This window comes from Schistocerca americana, chromosome 1, assembly GCF_021461395.2.
Source record: "Schistocerca americana isolate TAMUIC-IGC-003095 chromosome 1, iqSchAmer2.1, whole genome shotgun sequence".
NCBI lineage: Eukaryota > Metazoa > Arthropoda > Insecta > Orthoptera > Acrididae > Schistocerca > Schistocerca americana.
Window position 1 is genome coordinate 519,957,271 of NC_060119.1, and position 18,099 is coordinate 519,975,369.

An 18,099-nucleotide genomic window follows, 5' to 3' on the forward strand; every position below is an offset into this window, starting at 1 on the left:
TTCCATTCTTCTGTATATTATTTTGTCAGCAACTTAGATGCATGAGTTGTTAAGCTGACTGTGCGATAGTTCCTGCATTTATCTGTTGTTGCTATCTTCAGAATTGTGTGGATGATATTTTTCTGAAAATCTGATGGTATGCCTCCAGTCTCTTAGATTCTCTTCACCAACTTGCTGAGTTTTTTGTTGCGATTTACCCCAATGGTTTTAGAAATTTTAAAGGAACAAATTCAGAGCTAATACAGAAATAACCATAAAATTTAAATACAGTGCAACCGCATTTATGCATCCCTCACCTCTAATTTTATTTGCACTTGTACGTTGTATATTGTGCACTTTTTTGGTTTTGCATGCAAAGTTACCCCAGTTTCATACTTTTCCATTTATACTTTTTTGCATTTTTATGCTATTATTTGTCCTCACCACAGTCATTCTGTTGCCCTTATACAGGGTGAACACTAATAAAACCGACAAAGCACAGGAACAGTTTCCTGACTGGAAATGCAGGAAAAAAGTCCTATGAACATGTATCCAAAAATTAATGGTGTGCAAGCAACGACAACAAATCATCCCAGAAGCCAGTACAGAGCTGCATCGCGTCTACATCACACAGATGTTCAAGATGGCCTTCACGGAATGCAATGTCATGCAGGATACACATAATCATACTTTGGTATGCACCAGGTTGGTGGGTTTGTACAAAGGTTCGTCTCAATATCCTGTAGTACCGAGTGCTCAAAATCTGGTGTATACACAGTCTGCCGCCTCCCTGCATATTCATCTCTCTGAAAGGACCCATGATCACACATATGCATAAAAAGAGCTTGAAGTGGTGTGTGATGAGGTTAGTGTCTGTGAAGGTACTTGTTTTGGTTTCCATCTGCTTGGCCATACAAAAACACTATCTTAGCTTGTTCCTGACATGAATACCGACCATTCTCATTGCTTACAGTATGCGTGTCTATCACACAGCTTGCAACACACACGGAACACACAGCACATGCTCAGTGGAACTGTCATTCACCAGCGCCATCTACTCTGGCAACGATGCATTTCCACACACGTGTTCATAGGACCTTTTCTCCTCCATTTCCGGTCAGGAATCCATCCCTGCAGTTTGTGGGGTTTGTTAATGTTCACACTATATATTATAAAGATCAAGAAATCACCAGGTAACTTTCTGTATATGGTGTGGCCAGTGATTGTTGATTTACTGTGTGCGTGGAAACTCTGTCATTATTATGGGCTATAGATGCAGTCCAAATGGCAAACTTTGTTCATGACCACACGGCAGTTGGTTTCAGAGATAAAGAAGTGGAATGTGGTCCACGGTCCAACAGTCACAATTCACAGCAGTGGTATGCAGCTGCAGTTGACAGTAGTGTGAGCAGAGCACATTGAGTGAAATCAGGGGTGTTTCTGCTAAGGATAATTTTTAGTGTAGATTCCCATTTTTGTGCATGTGAAAAATGTTGCTTTCATCACAAAACAAAAGAAGATGTCTTTCCATTCAAGAGAAAATGAACATAATTGAAGAAGTGCAAAGAAGTCCTAGTGAACCTAAAGTGAGCATCAGAAAGCATCTCAAAATCTCATATTCTATCTGAACTAAGTCTACAAAATTGTTTTCAGCAGCAGTGTGCAGCTAATGTGCCTATTTCAGGCCAAATACTGGAATAAAAGGCATCAGAACTCATGAACAAGTTAAATGTTGGAAACTCTCATGCTTCTTTTAGGCAGTTACACCATTTCAGAGTAAGACATGGCATCACTGGCCAAAGAGTTTGTAGGAGTCTGCTTAATGCATGCATGCATCTTAAGAAGAGAAAATACTTTTTCTTCTGATTAGTTGTTCTGCTCGCACCTCCAGTACCACAGTTCAGCAACACAAAACTGGCACTTTTTCAAGAAAATTGCACGAGCAAACTTCAACTTCTGATTTTGGGCGCAACTGCTGCCCAAACACAAAGTACAGGAAGATGCTGGTCCAACATGTCTTCGCAAATCTCGACAGTGGAAAGTAATGTCCTGAACTGGATATGTTGCTTGTAAGCCAAAGAATGCATTGTGGATTAGGATACTCTTTACACATACACTACATATGTATAGCATTCCCTGCCCTTTCCATCTGAACCATAGTAACAATTTTACAATTGATATATAAATTAAATTAAATTTATTTTTACATATCTAGGCAATATAGTACATAAGGGCTGCTTGGGATCGGTTTAAGCCAAACGAATATGCAAATGCTTTCGAAAACCTGGTACCACAAAAGATGAAACTCAAGCTGAACCCAAAAAAGGTTGAAGATTTTGGTGTAGATTTTGATGTACAAGAAGACACTGACTGAGATTGCATTTCAAATGGAACTGATTTTGACGATTTTGTTTCTTGTGGTGCTCGATACTGCTGTGTGTTGTGTGTAAAGTTATGATGGAATCATTAAAGAACTTGTGCCACTATTAGCTGAAAAAAATCTGTTTCGAGGAATCCGGAGAATTGGATGATGAATATTTGGACCCTCACAGTCAGTCAGAAGCACTTTCTGCATTGAAAGTAACACAGCATTATGAATATCAAGAAACATCAGTGATGATAAAACACGAGTTTAATTGCATATGAACACTTGATCTATGAGTGCACTGTTGCTTACAAAAAACAAACCACAACTGAATTATTCTTTACACCTAAGTTACTTTAACTTAAACAATGGCAAATACGGGATGGAATGTAACAATATTATGAAAAGGAAAGTTGCTACTCACATTTTTGAAACCGCAGTCGTGTGTGTGTGTGTGTAGTCTATTTTTGATGAAAGGCCTCACTGGCCGAAAGCTGATTTGTGACAATCGTTTTGTTGTACCTATCTGCAACTCAGCATCTCCACTATACGGGGAGTAGCAACATTCCCTTTCATAACATTGTTACTTTAACTTAATTTAGACATAAGCCTATTTAAACTAATATACCAACAACTGTATGTTATATTTATCTTCTGTTCACATGCATCTAAAATTAATACAAATATATTAAGAAGTTTCATTTTAATGTTAATCTCACTTGTCCATTTATGTTATCACTCTCCTTCAAAAATGTATAAAAGATGCTCTACTGTATTTCAAACACTACTGGATGATACACTTACCTTGTTGCCCCAAATAAAGAATAAATAGATGTTTTTGCCAAACAGCTCAACATAACACAACAAAACATAAATTATGGAACTGATAGTGGCATAAATTTCACTGACTTAAAAATTTGTCCTAACAATGTGGCACGGACAACTGCTTCTGATGTACAGCTGTGCAATATTTGGATTCTTTTCAGCCACGAGTTTTTCCATCTTCCAATCGAGCCACAAATATATACCTTTCCTTATTGATATCTTTTGCCCCTCATATGTCGCAAGTATTGTGTTTTTCTTTGTTTTCTACAGTGAAGAAGATATTTTTGCTTTTTCATCAAATGACAGACCTTGACATTTGACATTTTCAATACCCAAGGTATATGCACAGGATGATGGTGTAACACATTTCAAGGGTCTTAATCCATTGTTCAATTCTTGGGTCCAAGTGTAACATTCACACTCGTAAAGGAGAAAAGAAAACTTGTACAAATCATCAGTTGCAAACTGATGTCTCATCTCATGAAGAATTTTCATCTCTCGCTAACACATTGCAAAAACAAATTTCAAATGTAAAGGAAATCTACTACAACTGAGGAGACAATCAGTAGCACATCATAATACCCCAATGAACATAAAATGGCATATTATAGAGCAATTCCATTGCATACCGAAGACAAGTTATAAGAATATAGTTATTTAAGCTCATGGTAATAGTTATAGCTTTGTAGTAATAAACAAACTCCCAAAGAACACTAAAAACTACTACAATAACAGAAGTACCTCCACATTTACTAGCACAGTCCACCCACTCTCCTCCCCAGTACTGTAAAAAACATTGGTAAGCTGTTATTGTAAACAGGCATGCTAAAAATATCTAATTATTTTTCCCAAAACTAATAAAATGTCCCTATTCTATGAAACAGACATGAAGAATGAAGCACATCAAAATGGTTCAAATGGCTCTGAGCACTATGGGACTTAACAGCTATGGTCATCAGTCCCCTAGAGCTTAGAACTACTTAAACCTAACTAACCTAAGGACGTCACACAACACCCAGCCATCACGAGGCAGAGAAAATCCCTGACCCCGCCGGGAATCGAACCCAGGAACCCGGGCGTGGGAAGCGAGAACGCTACCGCACGACCACGAGATGCGGGCAATGAAGCACATCACAAACACTTGTTTTATAAATTAAACTACACTTCAAAAACAAAATTTTATATTGGCCAAATAGATAGGAGTTCCAGCATATGGTACCAAGAACAAACGGAAGCATTCATGCTAAGCAATTTGATTATATTAGCTTTTGGTATCCACATTTTGTAGCAGGTTACTGTAAGGCCACCCAATGGGTAAATTGGTTTCTCCATCACTAGCTGTTATTGTCCAACTCTGTCTTTACAATGTGAACTATGACTGCCACTCTGATTACTTGGACTAAATCGGGTTGTGGTTGGATACTGACAGCTGTGCTTCTGATTTACTGTATTACTAGAGTGATGCGCCATATCTCCACTCCACAGCTGGTACAACATTTCTGTGTAATACTTCCATTTGATGAGCATGTGGTTTCCCCCCACAACACTAATTTGGAAGTGTGCTTAATATCATAATTGCAATATATGTGAAGGGGTATGCTTGGATCTATATTAATTTCAATCAGGGGCTGTTACTGTTTGGTTTAATTGATTAATGGACAATTTAATCTGGTGGTGCAGAATGCTAATTTCTGATTCAATCAATGTTCAGTGTTTGCAAAGTGAGAGTAACTATAGACATACCATTTTGTTGAGAATGGAGTATAGATGAATTTGTTTGAAGAATTAGAAACATATATACTCAGCCACAAACTGTAACTGCATCTTGAATGATAAAACTAAGAAGAAACTAAATGTTTCTACAACATTTCATCTAACTCCTATCATTTTGTAGTGAAAGAGAAAATATGGATTAATACATCAGAATCAGATTGTATTGCTCATATTTCACATGTAATTGCTAGAATCACAGGAGTTGGCCAAATGTGGAAACATCATGAGAAATACACACTTCTAGATAAATGCCGATGCTAGCTGAGCATGCAGGCAGCGCTGTTGTATTTGATCACGAAGACCACGTGTGCAATGTCCTTAATACACTGTGAGTGTTAGTCACGGCCAGAGCAGTGTCCTTTGTAGTTATGCGTGCATTATGTCAGAGCTAAGTGAATTGGAATGTGGGCAAATTTTTGGTGCTCATATGGTGAGTGTCACCCGAAAGCGAGAGAGCCAGTGTTTGGTGTTTCACGAAGCACCATACCAAAGATTTATACTGCATATGGTGAAAGTGGAAAAAAATTATCTACTAAGTAACAAATCAGACATAAGTGTGTGTCAAGTGACCATGATGAACAATCACTGAAGAGGATTGTGATTAAAAATGAGAGGAAGACAGCTGCGGAAGTCACTGCAGCATTGAATGTTGCACTCATGAACCCTGTAAGCACCAAAACAACACAAAGAGAGCTCCATAAGCTGGGAATTGTTGGGTGAGCTGGATTTCCTAAACCACTCCTCAATTAGGCAAACACCCTTAGTAGCAAAATGTGGTGTCAAAGCCACAAAACCTGGACTACAGAGCAAAGGAAGACAAGTCGTTTAGTCAGATGTGTCTTGTTTCACACAGTTTCCAATCTTTGGCTGAGTTTAAATCCCAAAAGTGAAACATGGCAGGGCTATGGTGCTGATTGGGATGTGTATATCATGGTATTCCGTGGACTCCACAGTTACTCTGCAAGGTTGCATTACTGCTGAGGATCATGTGACTGTTTTGACTAATCAGGTCCATGGCACAATGTTTGTTCCCCAATTGTGGTCACGTGTTATAACATGACAGTGCCCCTGTTCAGACAGCTCACATAATCTAAGATTGGTTTTGTGAGCACAATGATAAATAGTTGCATTTCCCTTGCCCACCGCAGCCACCAGACCTCAAAGTTATTGAACCTTTGTTGTCTATTCCATAATCATTACCTGAACTTGCCACAGTTTTACTGGAAGATTCCCTTTAAAATCAAACAGCATCAGTATTTATCCATTCTGAGACAAACTGAAGCTGTTTTGAATGCCAACAGTTTTCCTATACTGTATTCAGAACAGTAATACGGTTGTATTTTTATTCATCCCTGAATTTGAACAGTATAATACTTAAACAACAAAACAAGTGCCCACTAGTTTTGTAGTAGTTTTGCTTTGTTAGAACTTCAAAAAGAAGTATTAAATATTCCCTGTTAATGTACACATTTTATTACGATGCACATTACTGCAAACTTAAAAATTAAATATTTAGGGTCATTCACAACCAGGAAACTTTATATTATACAGCAAGAGACTTAACTTCCATCACTCTAAGTTCCAAAAGACCACTCAAAAATTTGACTTTTGGTGTCCAAAACAGTTTAGTTGGGGAAAAATGACTGCAGTATTTATACAAGGGAAATTATGACCACAGCTGTACCTGCTGTTATATGAGGGGCATCCACTAATTAATGCAACACATCTTTTTCTGAAAGCAGATCGTCTTTATTCAGGATTCCAATACACCATGTTATTCCCTACTCTTTTGCCTACAAAACCCTGTTTTTCAACATAATCTTCGTGCAAAGTGATGGCCTTATGTCACATTACTGGGAAGCCTGTATGCCTCTATGGTATCACTCAACTGGCTGATGTTGAGGAAAAAGTCTTGTTTTCATCAGTAACCACCCCATCATCTATGTACCGCTTCCTGTGGAGCACATCCGTCATTGGGACAAACAGATGGAGTTTAGGAAGGTGCGACATCCAAGCTGTGGAGTGAATGAGGAATAACAGTCCAATGAAGTTATGTGGGCTCTTCTGGGGTGTGCAGACTTGTGTGAACCCTTGCATTATCATGGATAAGGAGAAGTTTGTTTACATTTTTGTGGTAACGAACACAATGAAGCTGTTTCTTCAATATCCTACAGGTAGCACAATACACTTCAGAGTTGATTGTTGCACCACAAGTGAGGACATCAAGCAGAATAACCCTTTCAGAGCACCACAATACCATCACCATAATTTTACCGTCTGAGGGTGCGGCTTTGAACTTCTTCTTCGGAGGAGTGGATTCCATTATGTTTTGGTTCTAATTGATGAACCCACGTTTCTTCGCCTGTGATGATGTTCGACAAAAGATCATCTTGATCAGTTTTGTAACACGCAAGCAATTCTGCACAGATGATCCTTTGGTGCTTTTTATGGTCTTCTGTTAGGCAGTGGACACACACCTTTGAGAAATGCAACTGGGAGATAAGTGTGTCAGCATTACCAACAGAAGTCCAGTTGTGCAGCGAGAAATTTGATTGTGATCCATTGATCAGCTTGAATGAGAGTGTCCACACATTCCAATATTGCAAGAACCATGGATGCGTGTGGCCAACTGGCACATGCCAGGGTTTTGGACAGGTTTGTGCAACCTTGGTGGGATGATGACAGATGCCCCACCCAATGACTCATTGTGCTTTTGTTCACTGCCAGGTCTCCACAGACATTTTGCAAGTGCCTATGAATATCTATGATCCTCTGATTTTCTGCCAAAATAAACCCAATGGCAGCTCTCTGCTTGGAATGCAGCTCTGTTACAGACGCCATTTTTTCAAAGGCTCCTTACAGCACTGCCACTGATTGGAACTTCATAAAACTATAGGGGCTGCAGTGATAATATTCCACAATGTCTTACTGTAAATTCCACATTTTTTCAACCAAAACTGGATTTTTTTTTTTTTTTTGGGGGGGGGGGGGGGGGGGGGATGGGGGAATACTGCATTGCTTATATAGTACCCCTCACAGCATCAATATCACAGAAGTTAAAACTATCCCCTGTTATTATCACCATTTTATTTTATTTTTTTCCTTACATGCAACCAAATCACTTGTGTGATGAAATGTAAATTGTATATGTGGATCCAAATTGTTGTACTCAATCTATCTCAAGATTTAGTATGGCAAACATCATGTCAAAGAAGCATCTCTATGATGTAAAGGTATAACCACATGTCTTTTTCCTTGTGTGCAATCACTGAAGCACAGGAATAAAAGCACATGCACAAGAAATTAGTAGGGAGAACGCATGTACACTTGTGTGTTCTCGTGTGCACGCATTGCCCCACGGCCCAAGCAGTTTGCTACGCATCCATTTCTTTGTACGGCAATTTGTGCTGCGTTTAGTTTGATGAAAAGTGACATAAAAAGAAAAAAGGAACTGTAGGTAAAACAGTATACAAGCAACAGGGATACGAGAAATAAAAAGTAACTGCTATGCTTTGTAAATTTCAGAAGGTGGTCACAATGAGATTTAAGATTTTCTGCATGGGACATTGCAGCAATAGGGATGACAATACCATTTTTTAGCTAGAAACAGGCAACTTAGGGCCTACATACCAGTACAAGATATTTATCTTACATTTTCAAAACAAAGCATTTCAGTGATTATTCCTGAAACAGAGAAATACTTAAAGAAGTTCTTAGCCATAATGTGGATGGTAATTTACTTTCAACACATCATAAAATATTTTCTTTTATAAAAAGTTGTTGAAAGGAGAAAATATAAAAATGCAGTAAGTGAAACAGGCAAAAAGGAATACAAACGTCTCAAAAATGAGATCGACAGGAAGTGCAAAATGGCTAAGCAGGGATGGCTAGAGGACAAATGTAAGGATGTAGAGGCCTATCTCACTAGGGGTAAGATAGATACCGCCTACAGGAAAATTAAAGAGACCTTTGGAGACAAGAGAACCACTTGTATGAATATCAAGAGCTCAGATGGAAACCCAGTTCTAAGCAAAGAAGGGAAAGCAGAAAGGTGGAAGGAGTATATAGAGGGTCTATACAAGGGCTATGTACTTGAGGACAATATTATGGAAATGGAAGAGGATGTAGATGAAGATGAAATGGGAGATATGATACTGCGTGAAGAGTTTGACAGAGCACTGAAAGACCTGAGTCGAAACAAAGCCCCCGGAGTAGACAATATTCCATTGGAACTACTGACGGCCGTGGGAGAGCCAGTCCTGACAAAACTCTACCATCTGGTGAGGAAGATGTATGAGACAGGCGAAATACCCTCAGACTTCAAGAAGAACATAGTAATTCCAATCCCAAAGAAAGCAGGTGTTGACAGATGTGAAAATTACCGAACTATCAGCTTAATAAGTCACAGCTGCAAAATACTAACACGAATTCTTTACAGACGAATGGAAAAACTAGTAGAAGCCAACCTCGGGGAAGATCAGTTTGGATTCCGTAGAAACACTGGAACACGTGAGGCAATACTGACCTTACGACTTATCTTAGAAGAAAGATTAAGGAAAGGCAAACCTACGTTTCTAGCATTTGTAGACTTAGAGAAAGCTTTTGACAATGGTGACTGGAATACCCTCTTTCAAATTCTAAAGGTGGCAGGAGTAAAACACGGGGAGCGAAAGGCTATTTACAATTTGTACAGAAACCAGATGGCAGTTATAAGAGTCGAGGGACATGAAAGGGAAGCAGTGGTTGGGAAGGGAGTAAGACAGGGTTGTAGCCTCTCCCCGATGTTGTTCAATCTGTATATTGAGCAAGCAGTAAAGGAAACAAAAGAAAAATTCGGAGTAGGTATTAAAATTCATGGAGAAGAAATAAAAACATTGAGGTTCGCCGATGACATTGTAATTCTGTCAGAGACAGCAAAGGACTTGGAAGAGCAGTTGAATGGAATGGACAGTGTCTTGAAAGGAGGATATAAGATGAACATCAACAAAAGCAAAACAAGGATAATGGAATGTAGTCTAATTAAGTCGGGTGATGCTGAGGGAATTAGATTAGGAAATGAGGCACTTAAAGTAGTAAAGGAGTTTTGCTATTTGGGGAGCAAAATAACTGATGATGGTCGAAGTAGAGAGGATATAAAATGTAGGCTGGCAATGGCAAGGAAAGCGTTTCTGAAGAAGAGAAATTTGTTAACATCCAGTATTGATTTAAGTGTCAGGAAGTCATTTCTGAAAGTATTCGTATGGAGTGTAGCCATGTATGGAAGTGAAACATGGACGATAAATAGTTTGGACAAGAAGAGAATAGAAGCTTTCGAAATGTGGTGCTACAGAAGAATGCTGAAGATTAGATGGGTAGATCACATAACTAATGAGGAAGTATTGAATAGGATTGGGGAGAAGAGAAGTTTGTGGCACAACTTGACCAGAAGAAGGGATCGGTTGGTAGGACATGTTCTGAGGCATCAAGGGATCACCAATTTAGTATTGGAGGGCAGCGTGGAGGGTAAAAATCGTAGAGGGAGACCAAGAGATGAATACACTAAGCAGATTCAGAAGGATGTAGGTTGCAGTAGGTACTGGGAGATGAAAAAGCTTGCACAGGATAGAGTAGCATGGAGAGCTGCATCAAACCAGTCTCAGGACTGAAGACCACAACAACAACAACAAAAAGTTGTTTACACAACTTCAATGAAAAGACATTACATATTGATTAATATTGTCTTAGACCCTAGAATACACTAGAACGGAGATTGAGTTTTCCAATTTTATAATTTTTTTTTCTTCATCAATGTAGTTCATTTCAATTTCTAATAGTATGTTGAGGAGATACACATATCCCATCTTTTCTTGTGTTAATATGTCATGCTCCTCAACTGTTGTGCTATTTAGTCACCACAGCATCAATATTCATACACGGTTATCATATGCACTTTTCCTAAATTTTTATGATGTTTCTTCACCTCTGTCTTCCTACTCCACGACTTACATTATTCTTTACAGCAATATGATCAAAGACTTTATCTAATATTTGACACTCAGGGCATCACATCTCAAATTTTTATTCAAAAAATCTTTAGAAGCAGCATTCCATATGAATCCTCTTTGTCTGTTAATCATCTATAAATTTCTGCGAGCTTTCTTTGGAGCCAACAGACATTACTGCACACAGAGTGCCTTAAAACATAATCTAACACACTATACAACAAAACATACACGAGACCCAGGTGCCTGTCATCTGATAAGTGATACCCACTAAACCCAGGAAGTAATGCACTTTTATGTACAGCCTCCATTTCGAAGAAATTACACATGCACAAATGTACTGACGGAAATGTACACACATGCACAAAGTGAAAAAGAAGAAAGGCATATGTGGACACACCTTAATAGTGTATCTTTTCTTAAATTAAGTAGACTGTATAGACTTAGCATTAGTGTAAAAGTTTTTGGAGACTACACAATCAGTTGTAAAAATGTGTGTAATAAATCGTTGCTGAAGATAAACCTATGCCCACAACCAGCAACTGAAAAATAAATTTCATAAAAACTCTCCAAAACTATATTAGGCTACATAAGTACATAAACTATTTAAAAAGCACAACAACCATTAAATAACAAAATAATTAAATACAGGCAATACACAAAAGTGTTTTTGAATATGAGTACAAAGATAAAAATTAGTTGTTTAAAAACTTGATTGTTTGTGCCAGTCTAAATAAAATGCAAAATAGTCCTTCTGAACAACTCTATCTCACTAGGCGTACTCATAGTTACACACAGCAAAAGAATTAATGTAAATGTCTACGTAATTTAATTTAGTGTAATGTTTTGTAAATAGTGATATTATTTAATCTTGTGTTTCATTTACGTTGCAAGCTATTGTTCCAATTAAACGGTGTCTTGGCATGGCTGCAGGTTCTGTGTTACAAATCTTATGAAAGATCCAGCACAAGCCAAAACTTTGGAATTATTAAATCTACAAAGTCTAACAAAGAAATATTTTCAGAAGAGTCAATACAATACTTTATACTTTAATAGGTTACTGAAAATTTTAGTTTCATAACCCAAAAATGGAGGGCAAATCATTATTCAGACTGTGAGCTGACCTACTTTAAGCATTTGGGTTCACTTGTCCAAAATGTGGTATACTGCTGTCCATATACTAAATGTGCCACATACTGATGGGTGCTCTTAATGGACAAGGAAACCTTGTTGTTGCTCACTTACAGTCACTTCTCCTCCCAATGATGCACAATTAAGTCCAACATAATAAGATCACTGCATGTAGAGACATGCTGCATTGTTTCATTGGAGGTAGCCTGCAGTTCTCCGTGGCTGCTGCATCATATACCAATTCATTGCTTCCTGTGTGTCTTGGTACCAGCAGCTTATCCTTTTTTCCCAGCAGCTTATCCTTTTTTCCTACATGCCATATTTTTATTTATATGTTTACTTCATATGGAAACATTAGGGCTATCAGGCCCTCTCTTACAACTAGCCAGACTTCCTAGTTGGGTAGACATAACAATTCGTACGACACACAAGAAATATACACTGATCAGCCAAAACATTATGACCACTGCCCACCACAATGTTGGATGCCGTCTGGTGGCATTACGGGCATGTGACGCGATAACGAAACTATGTAAGCAGAGCAGACATGGACAGGGGATCACCCTGGCGAAGATATGGGCTACAAATGGGGAAATCCAAAGGGCAGATTATTATTACACTGAGCCAGTGAATGAGTATCTCGAAAACATTGAAGCTCGTTGAATCTTCCCATGCTACTGTTGTGAGGATCTGTGGAAAGAGCTACAAAGACAATGAAACTACCAATAGGTGCTAAATGGTTGGACATCCACTACTCTTCACAGAAAGTGGGGTTTGCACATTGTCTCCTCTGTAAAGAAGAATATATTACGATAGATGGTGATCTGTGGCATCTCTGTTGCAAGAACACAATGATGGTGCATGCACAAGTGTTTCGGAGCACACCATATGTCGTACATTGTTGAACATGGAGCTCTACAGCAAACCACCCCTACATGGTCACATGTTGACTTAACGACATCATCAGTTAAGATTGCAATGGGCATGGGGACATCAGGATTTGGCCATTGATCAATGGAAACGTGTCAGCTCTTTTCGCTACACTAGATCTATGGTCATCTCCGCAAATGCTGTCACTGAGGTAAACGGCAGTTTGAAATGTGCAGTACGCCACAGATACAGGTTGGTGAGAAAAATATTTTACTATGGGAGACATTCAGACATTTTCCTGTGCTTGCTTGGACCTGTGGTAGAAATCGAAGATTCGTTGACAGCTGCGAACAACTTGCTTCCCTTCATGCTTAATGTCTTCTCTGACAGTAATGTCTTCTTTTAGCAGTATAGCTGTCCACGTTTTGGAGTCAGGACAATGCTACAGTGGTCTGAGGAGCATTATAGTGAACCCACGTTGATCGCTCAGCAGCCAAATTGGTCTGATGTAAATCCTATGGAATCCATCTGGTTCATTACCAGGTACCATCACAACATATGCAAATCAGCAGCCCACTATTTTAGCAAATTACATGACGTATGCATAGACATCTAGTGTCCCACACCTCCAGAAACCTACCAACAAACTGTTGGATTCCTGATATGCAGAATCAGTGATGTATTTCGTTCCAAAGATGGACAAACAAGCTACTAACAGCTGGTCATAATGTTTTGGATCATCAGCGCATACAGGCAATGTAGTAGTAGTAGTAGCAGCAGCTAATAACGATACATGTAATAATGAATACAAGGAATATAATAAATGTCAGCCTTATTAATGTTAAGCAATTCCCTCATTGTCCACAGTTCATGGTCTTGCGATAGAATTCTCACTTCCCAAGCATGGGGTCCTGGGTTCGATTCCCAGCGGGGTCAAGGATTTTCACCTGCCCTGAGATGACTGGGTGTTGTTGCATCATCTTCATCATCATCATTCATCCCCATTATGGTCGGAGGAAGGCAATGGCAAACCCCTCCATTAGGACCTTGCCTAGTATGGCGGTGCGGGTCTCCCGCATCACTCCCCTACCCTCTGTCAAGAAACATGGGACTTCATTTCCAATTCCCTCATTATGTTATTGTCAAACATGAGTAGGCACATCTAAACAGAAACATATAATAACAGAATAGAAGGAATACATGTGGAGAAGAAGTTGACTGGATGGACGAAAACAGAGAAATAGTAGGGTAAGATTAGCTGTTGAGATGGAAAGAAGAAAACAGAAATTGAAAGCGATGAGAAAAGCATAGAAAGGGAAGCTATGCCGATGATAAATGATAAAGCTTTAATCTATACTTGAGTGCAGAAAGTGTTTTGGAGAAGAAGCAAGTTACAGGGTAATTTGTTCCACAATTGTTTGAGGAAATGAAGAAGAAGATGGAGATAGTGAAAGATTTAGTGTTATGCAAGATGCTGGACATATCCAATCTAGTAATGCGTGTAATGATAAGTATTTAGTATGTGAGGAGAGGTGTTGAGCACACCTGTGACTAAGAAACCAATGAAGTAAATACTGCACATGGAGACCATGTTGTCTACCTGGTTGCATCAACCTGAGTACAGGAACGACTGATGTGATCAAACAACAGAATGTTGCATCATATCTTACGCAAGCATTCATTGCTAGCTCAAGTCATCTGGAGTTATCACCATTTTTGCTATGTTGAACTACATCACATTATTAAAAGTTTCGTACGACTAAATACTTGGACTAATTTTTGTTTAGTTTGAAACAGAAATATTTTTCTAAAGTTTTGGATTGCATATAGGCAGGAGAGAGATTTCCTGCAAGCTGCAACCATTTGTTCTTTCCAATTTAGACACTCATCCAAGATTATGCAAACATCTTTTACTGTTTTTTAAAGTGATAATTGGATGCCACTGAGAAGTATTGGAGGTACTGATCCACGAAAATGTCTGTTGATCGACTTTCAGTGAGGTGTGAGAATGACCTGCGACTTCTTAGGGCTTAGTTTAAGAACTCAGTTTTATGCCCATCATGATACAAAACAATGACTGTCATTCATATTTGTTATATCATTTAAAATTGTTACAGCAGCAACAATGCTCACAGTGTTGGCACTTATATACAACAGCGTATTGTCTTCATAATCATATAAGTGGTAATTACAAGAGGCACAGGATGAAGTCCTGGTTGGGTTGGACATTTTACATATTCCTGGAAACCAATATCTGTGCTAAACAATACACAGTCATTTATCAACATAGATTTTCTAAAAAGCCAGTAAGAACATAAAAACACTTCTAAAAATCATGTGCAAAATGCATTGTGTTCCATTAATTCCTCTTAGATGTAACTGGAAACACCCTACACAAAAGCAACACAAAGATCAGATGGGTGTTAAGGAAATACAAAATCTATTTTTACAGTGTACTGACCTTAAAAGCAATTATATCATTCTTTTTTGGTTTTCCTTCCAGTTGAGGATAATGAAGTGGATCAATTGCATTAGGATTCATTTTCAGGCATGTCATATCAGCCTGATCCACTACTTGTGTACTCTGAAAATCACTTGTTCCTTCAGAATTTTTGTTGGTGTTCTGTTTTGAGACCGGCATTAAGGATTCTGATGCAGATCCAGAACTGTTGCACTGACTTTTTCGTTCAAATACAACAGGAACTGAATTCTGTTTTCCAAGAATTAAGAGCTTCTGTAAAGATTCCTTTGTGTTCATATTCAGATCAGCAGTGTTTAATGCCCACTGCTGATGTAAAGGAATTTGGTTTGGCAAAGATGTAATATCACTTTTAATTATACAATTTTCAGGAGTACAATATTCAAAGCTATTTTTCGTGGGACAGTCCGTAACTTCAGTTTCTGGAGTCAGATCATGTGTACTCTCATCATTGACATTTGGTGATGCTTTAGAGTCACAGGTTTCTTCAGTTGTATTATTTCTCATATCCATATCATTACTCAAAGGTACCTCTTCATTGCTTGTACTTTCTTTTAAATTTTCACCCATTACATCATCAAATCTTATGTGTTTCCTTGGTGGAATACTATACTGTGGAACTGTATGTTGTACGACCACAGATGGTAATGCAACAGCACTGTCATTCTGGATTCCATTTCTCTTTCTGTGTTTCCTTACACGGACCCTCTTACGCTTAGGCTTTGTGCCGATGGTTGTGTTGGTGACATTGTCTAGATGGTTTCCCAGGGCAGAATCATAAATGCTGGTACTGTCCTGCGACAGAAAGTCTGCAACTTCTCTAATCTTACACCCACCAGTAAAATTTGGAGTACTACTTACAGCTCTGTCTACAAAATCTGAACCTCCATAGTCTTTACTGTCACAGTCTTCTATGCCACTATTCACTATACCATCAATATTTTGGCATGTTAATGAAGATCCATTTTTGCACTTTTGAGCTCCTTTAGAACAACTAGTTAAAAATGTCGTGTCAGATGTGAATTCACAACTTAATGATAAACTTTGGTCTTGTGCCATATCTGTTTCTGCATCACTTTGGTTGAGTTTTTTATTACGTTTTTTCAAGTCTGTGGGATGTAGATGTTCTGAATCAAGACTCTTGTGGGCATCCAGTGATGCTAAGTCATTTTTTCTTTTTTTCTTATGTTTCTTGAGGCCTTTGGCAGTTTCTTGTTCATTGTGGTCACTTATGTTTTCAGGCGAATTGTGGCACAGCACATCAGATACAACTTTGTCCTCTGTAACATCTCCATTAATTTCAACAGCTTTGTTTCTCTTTTTCTTTCTGTTAGCTTTATTGTCAAAATGTATGCCATCACTGTTTTTCTTCTCAAGTTCATCTTGAAGGGGTTCTATACTACTGCCGTTGAGGACTTCCTTTTTTACTCTTTCTTTCTTTCGTTTACATTTTTTTTGATAGTGAATTTCAGGTTCAAGATCCTGCTGTAAAACATTTACACTGTTGGTAAACTTGCTCTTATCAATTTCTTCATGTTTTCTCTTCTTGCCTCGGGCTTCATGAAATAATGCTTTACCTATATGGGACAAACAAGAGTTGTTGATTTTCTCATTCTGGTAGAAATCTTGAGAGTCAAAATTCTCTGAACTGTCAGTCTTGATATTTTTTCTGGATTCTTGCTCAGGGTGAATCTCTTGTCTCAGATACTCTACTTCTTTATTGCTCTTTGTAAGATGGTCAGTTGTGGAACAGCTCTCCCCACCTTGGAAGTGAAAGGCTTTCAAGACTCTGTAACAAAATAATAAAAAATAGTTCTAGGATTACTTATTCAAAATGTTCACAAAGTGATAAGAAAGTTAAACTAATTGACAACAGATTTTGTAACATTATAATCATTTTAGAAATTGCAGCTTAAAAAATTGCAACTTAAAAAAGAAAGCTTATATAACTGGTATTGAGAAGCAGCTGTAAAGTAATAAATATCCCTAAAATATTTTGGACTATTACACGCTTTCAGTTTCCATTGTCTACTTTGGTTAAGTTATTTCTTACATTTTTTTTTTTTCAAAATTCTGAATCAAGAGTCTTGTGAGTATCCAGTGATGCTAAGTCATTTTTTCTTTTTTCCTTGTGTTTCCTGAGGCTCATGGTAGTTTCTTGTTCATTGTGGTCACTTATTTTTTCAAGTGAATTGACTTTGTCTTCTGTAGCATTTCAATTAATTTCACCAGCTATTCTTATTCTTTCTGTTAGCTTTATTGTCAAAGTGTATGCCATCACTGTTTTTCTCCTCAAGTTCATTTTGAATGTATTCTATACTACTGCCACTGAGGACTTCCTTCTTTAGTCAAGATGGACACCACAATGGTGCCCACATGAACCAGCTCTGATTTAAGTGTATTTTCTTTGGGAATAAGTTGCTACAAACAGTCAATATTTGGAGCCGCATAAGCTTAAAGCATTAAGTAGTGCAGTGTGTTACTGGTTAGATTCAAGACTTTGTAAACTATGTAACAAACATAGTGTGTTTGCTCGCAGCATACATGAACAAGCGGCTAACATCTACATCTACATCTACATGGATACTCTGCAAATCACATTTAAGAGCCTAGCAGAGGGTTCATTGAACCACCTTCACAATTCTCTATTATTACAATCTTGTACAGCGTGCGGAAAGAACGAGCACCTATACCTT

The 18,099-nt window shown here is 38.2% G+C and overlaps 1 protein-coding gene across 1 annotated transcript in view; it reads right to left on the bottom strand.

Annotated features, from left to right (window-relative positions):
• LOC124605310 overlaps window positions 1-18,099 on the bottom strand; it is a 66,869-nt gene that overhangs the window by 17,797 nt on the left and 30,973 nt on the right. The window contains exon 2 of the mRNA XM_047136897.1: window positions 15,386-17,192. Coding sequence (XP_046992853.1) covers window positions 15,386-17,192 — 1,807 coding nt within the window. The remainder of the gene's footprint in view (window positions 1-15,385; window positions 17,193-18,099) is intronic.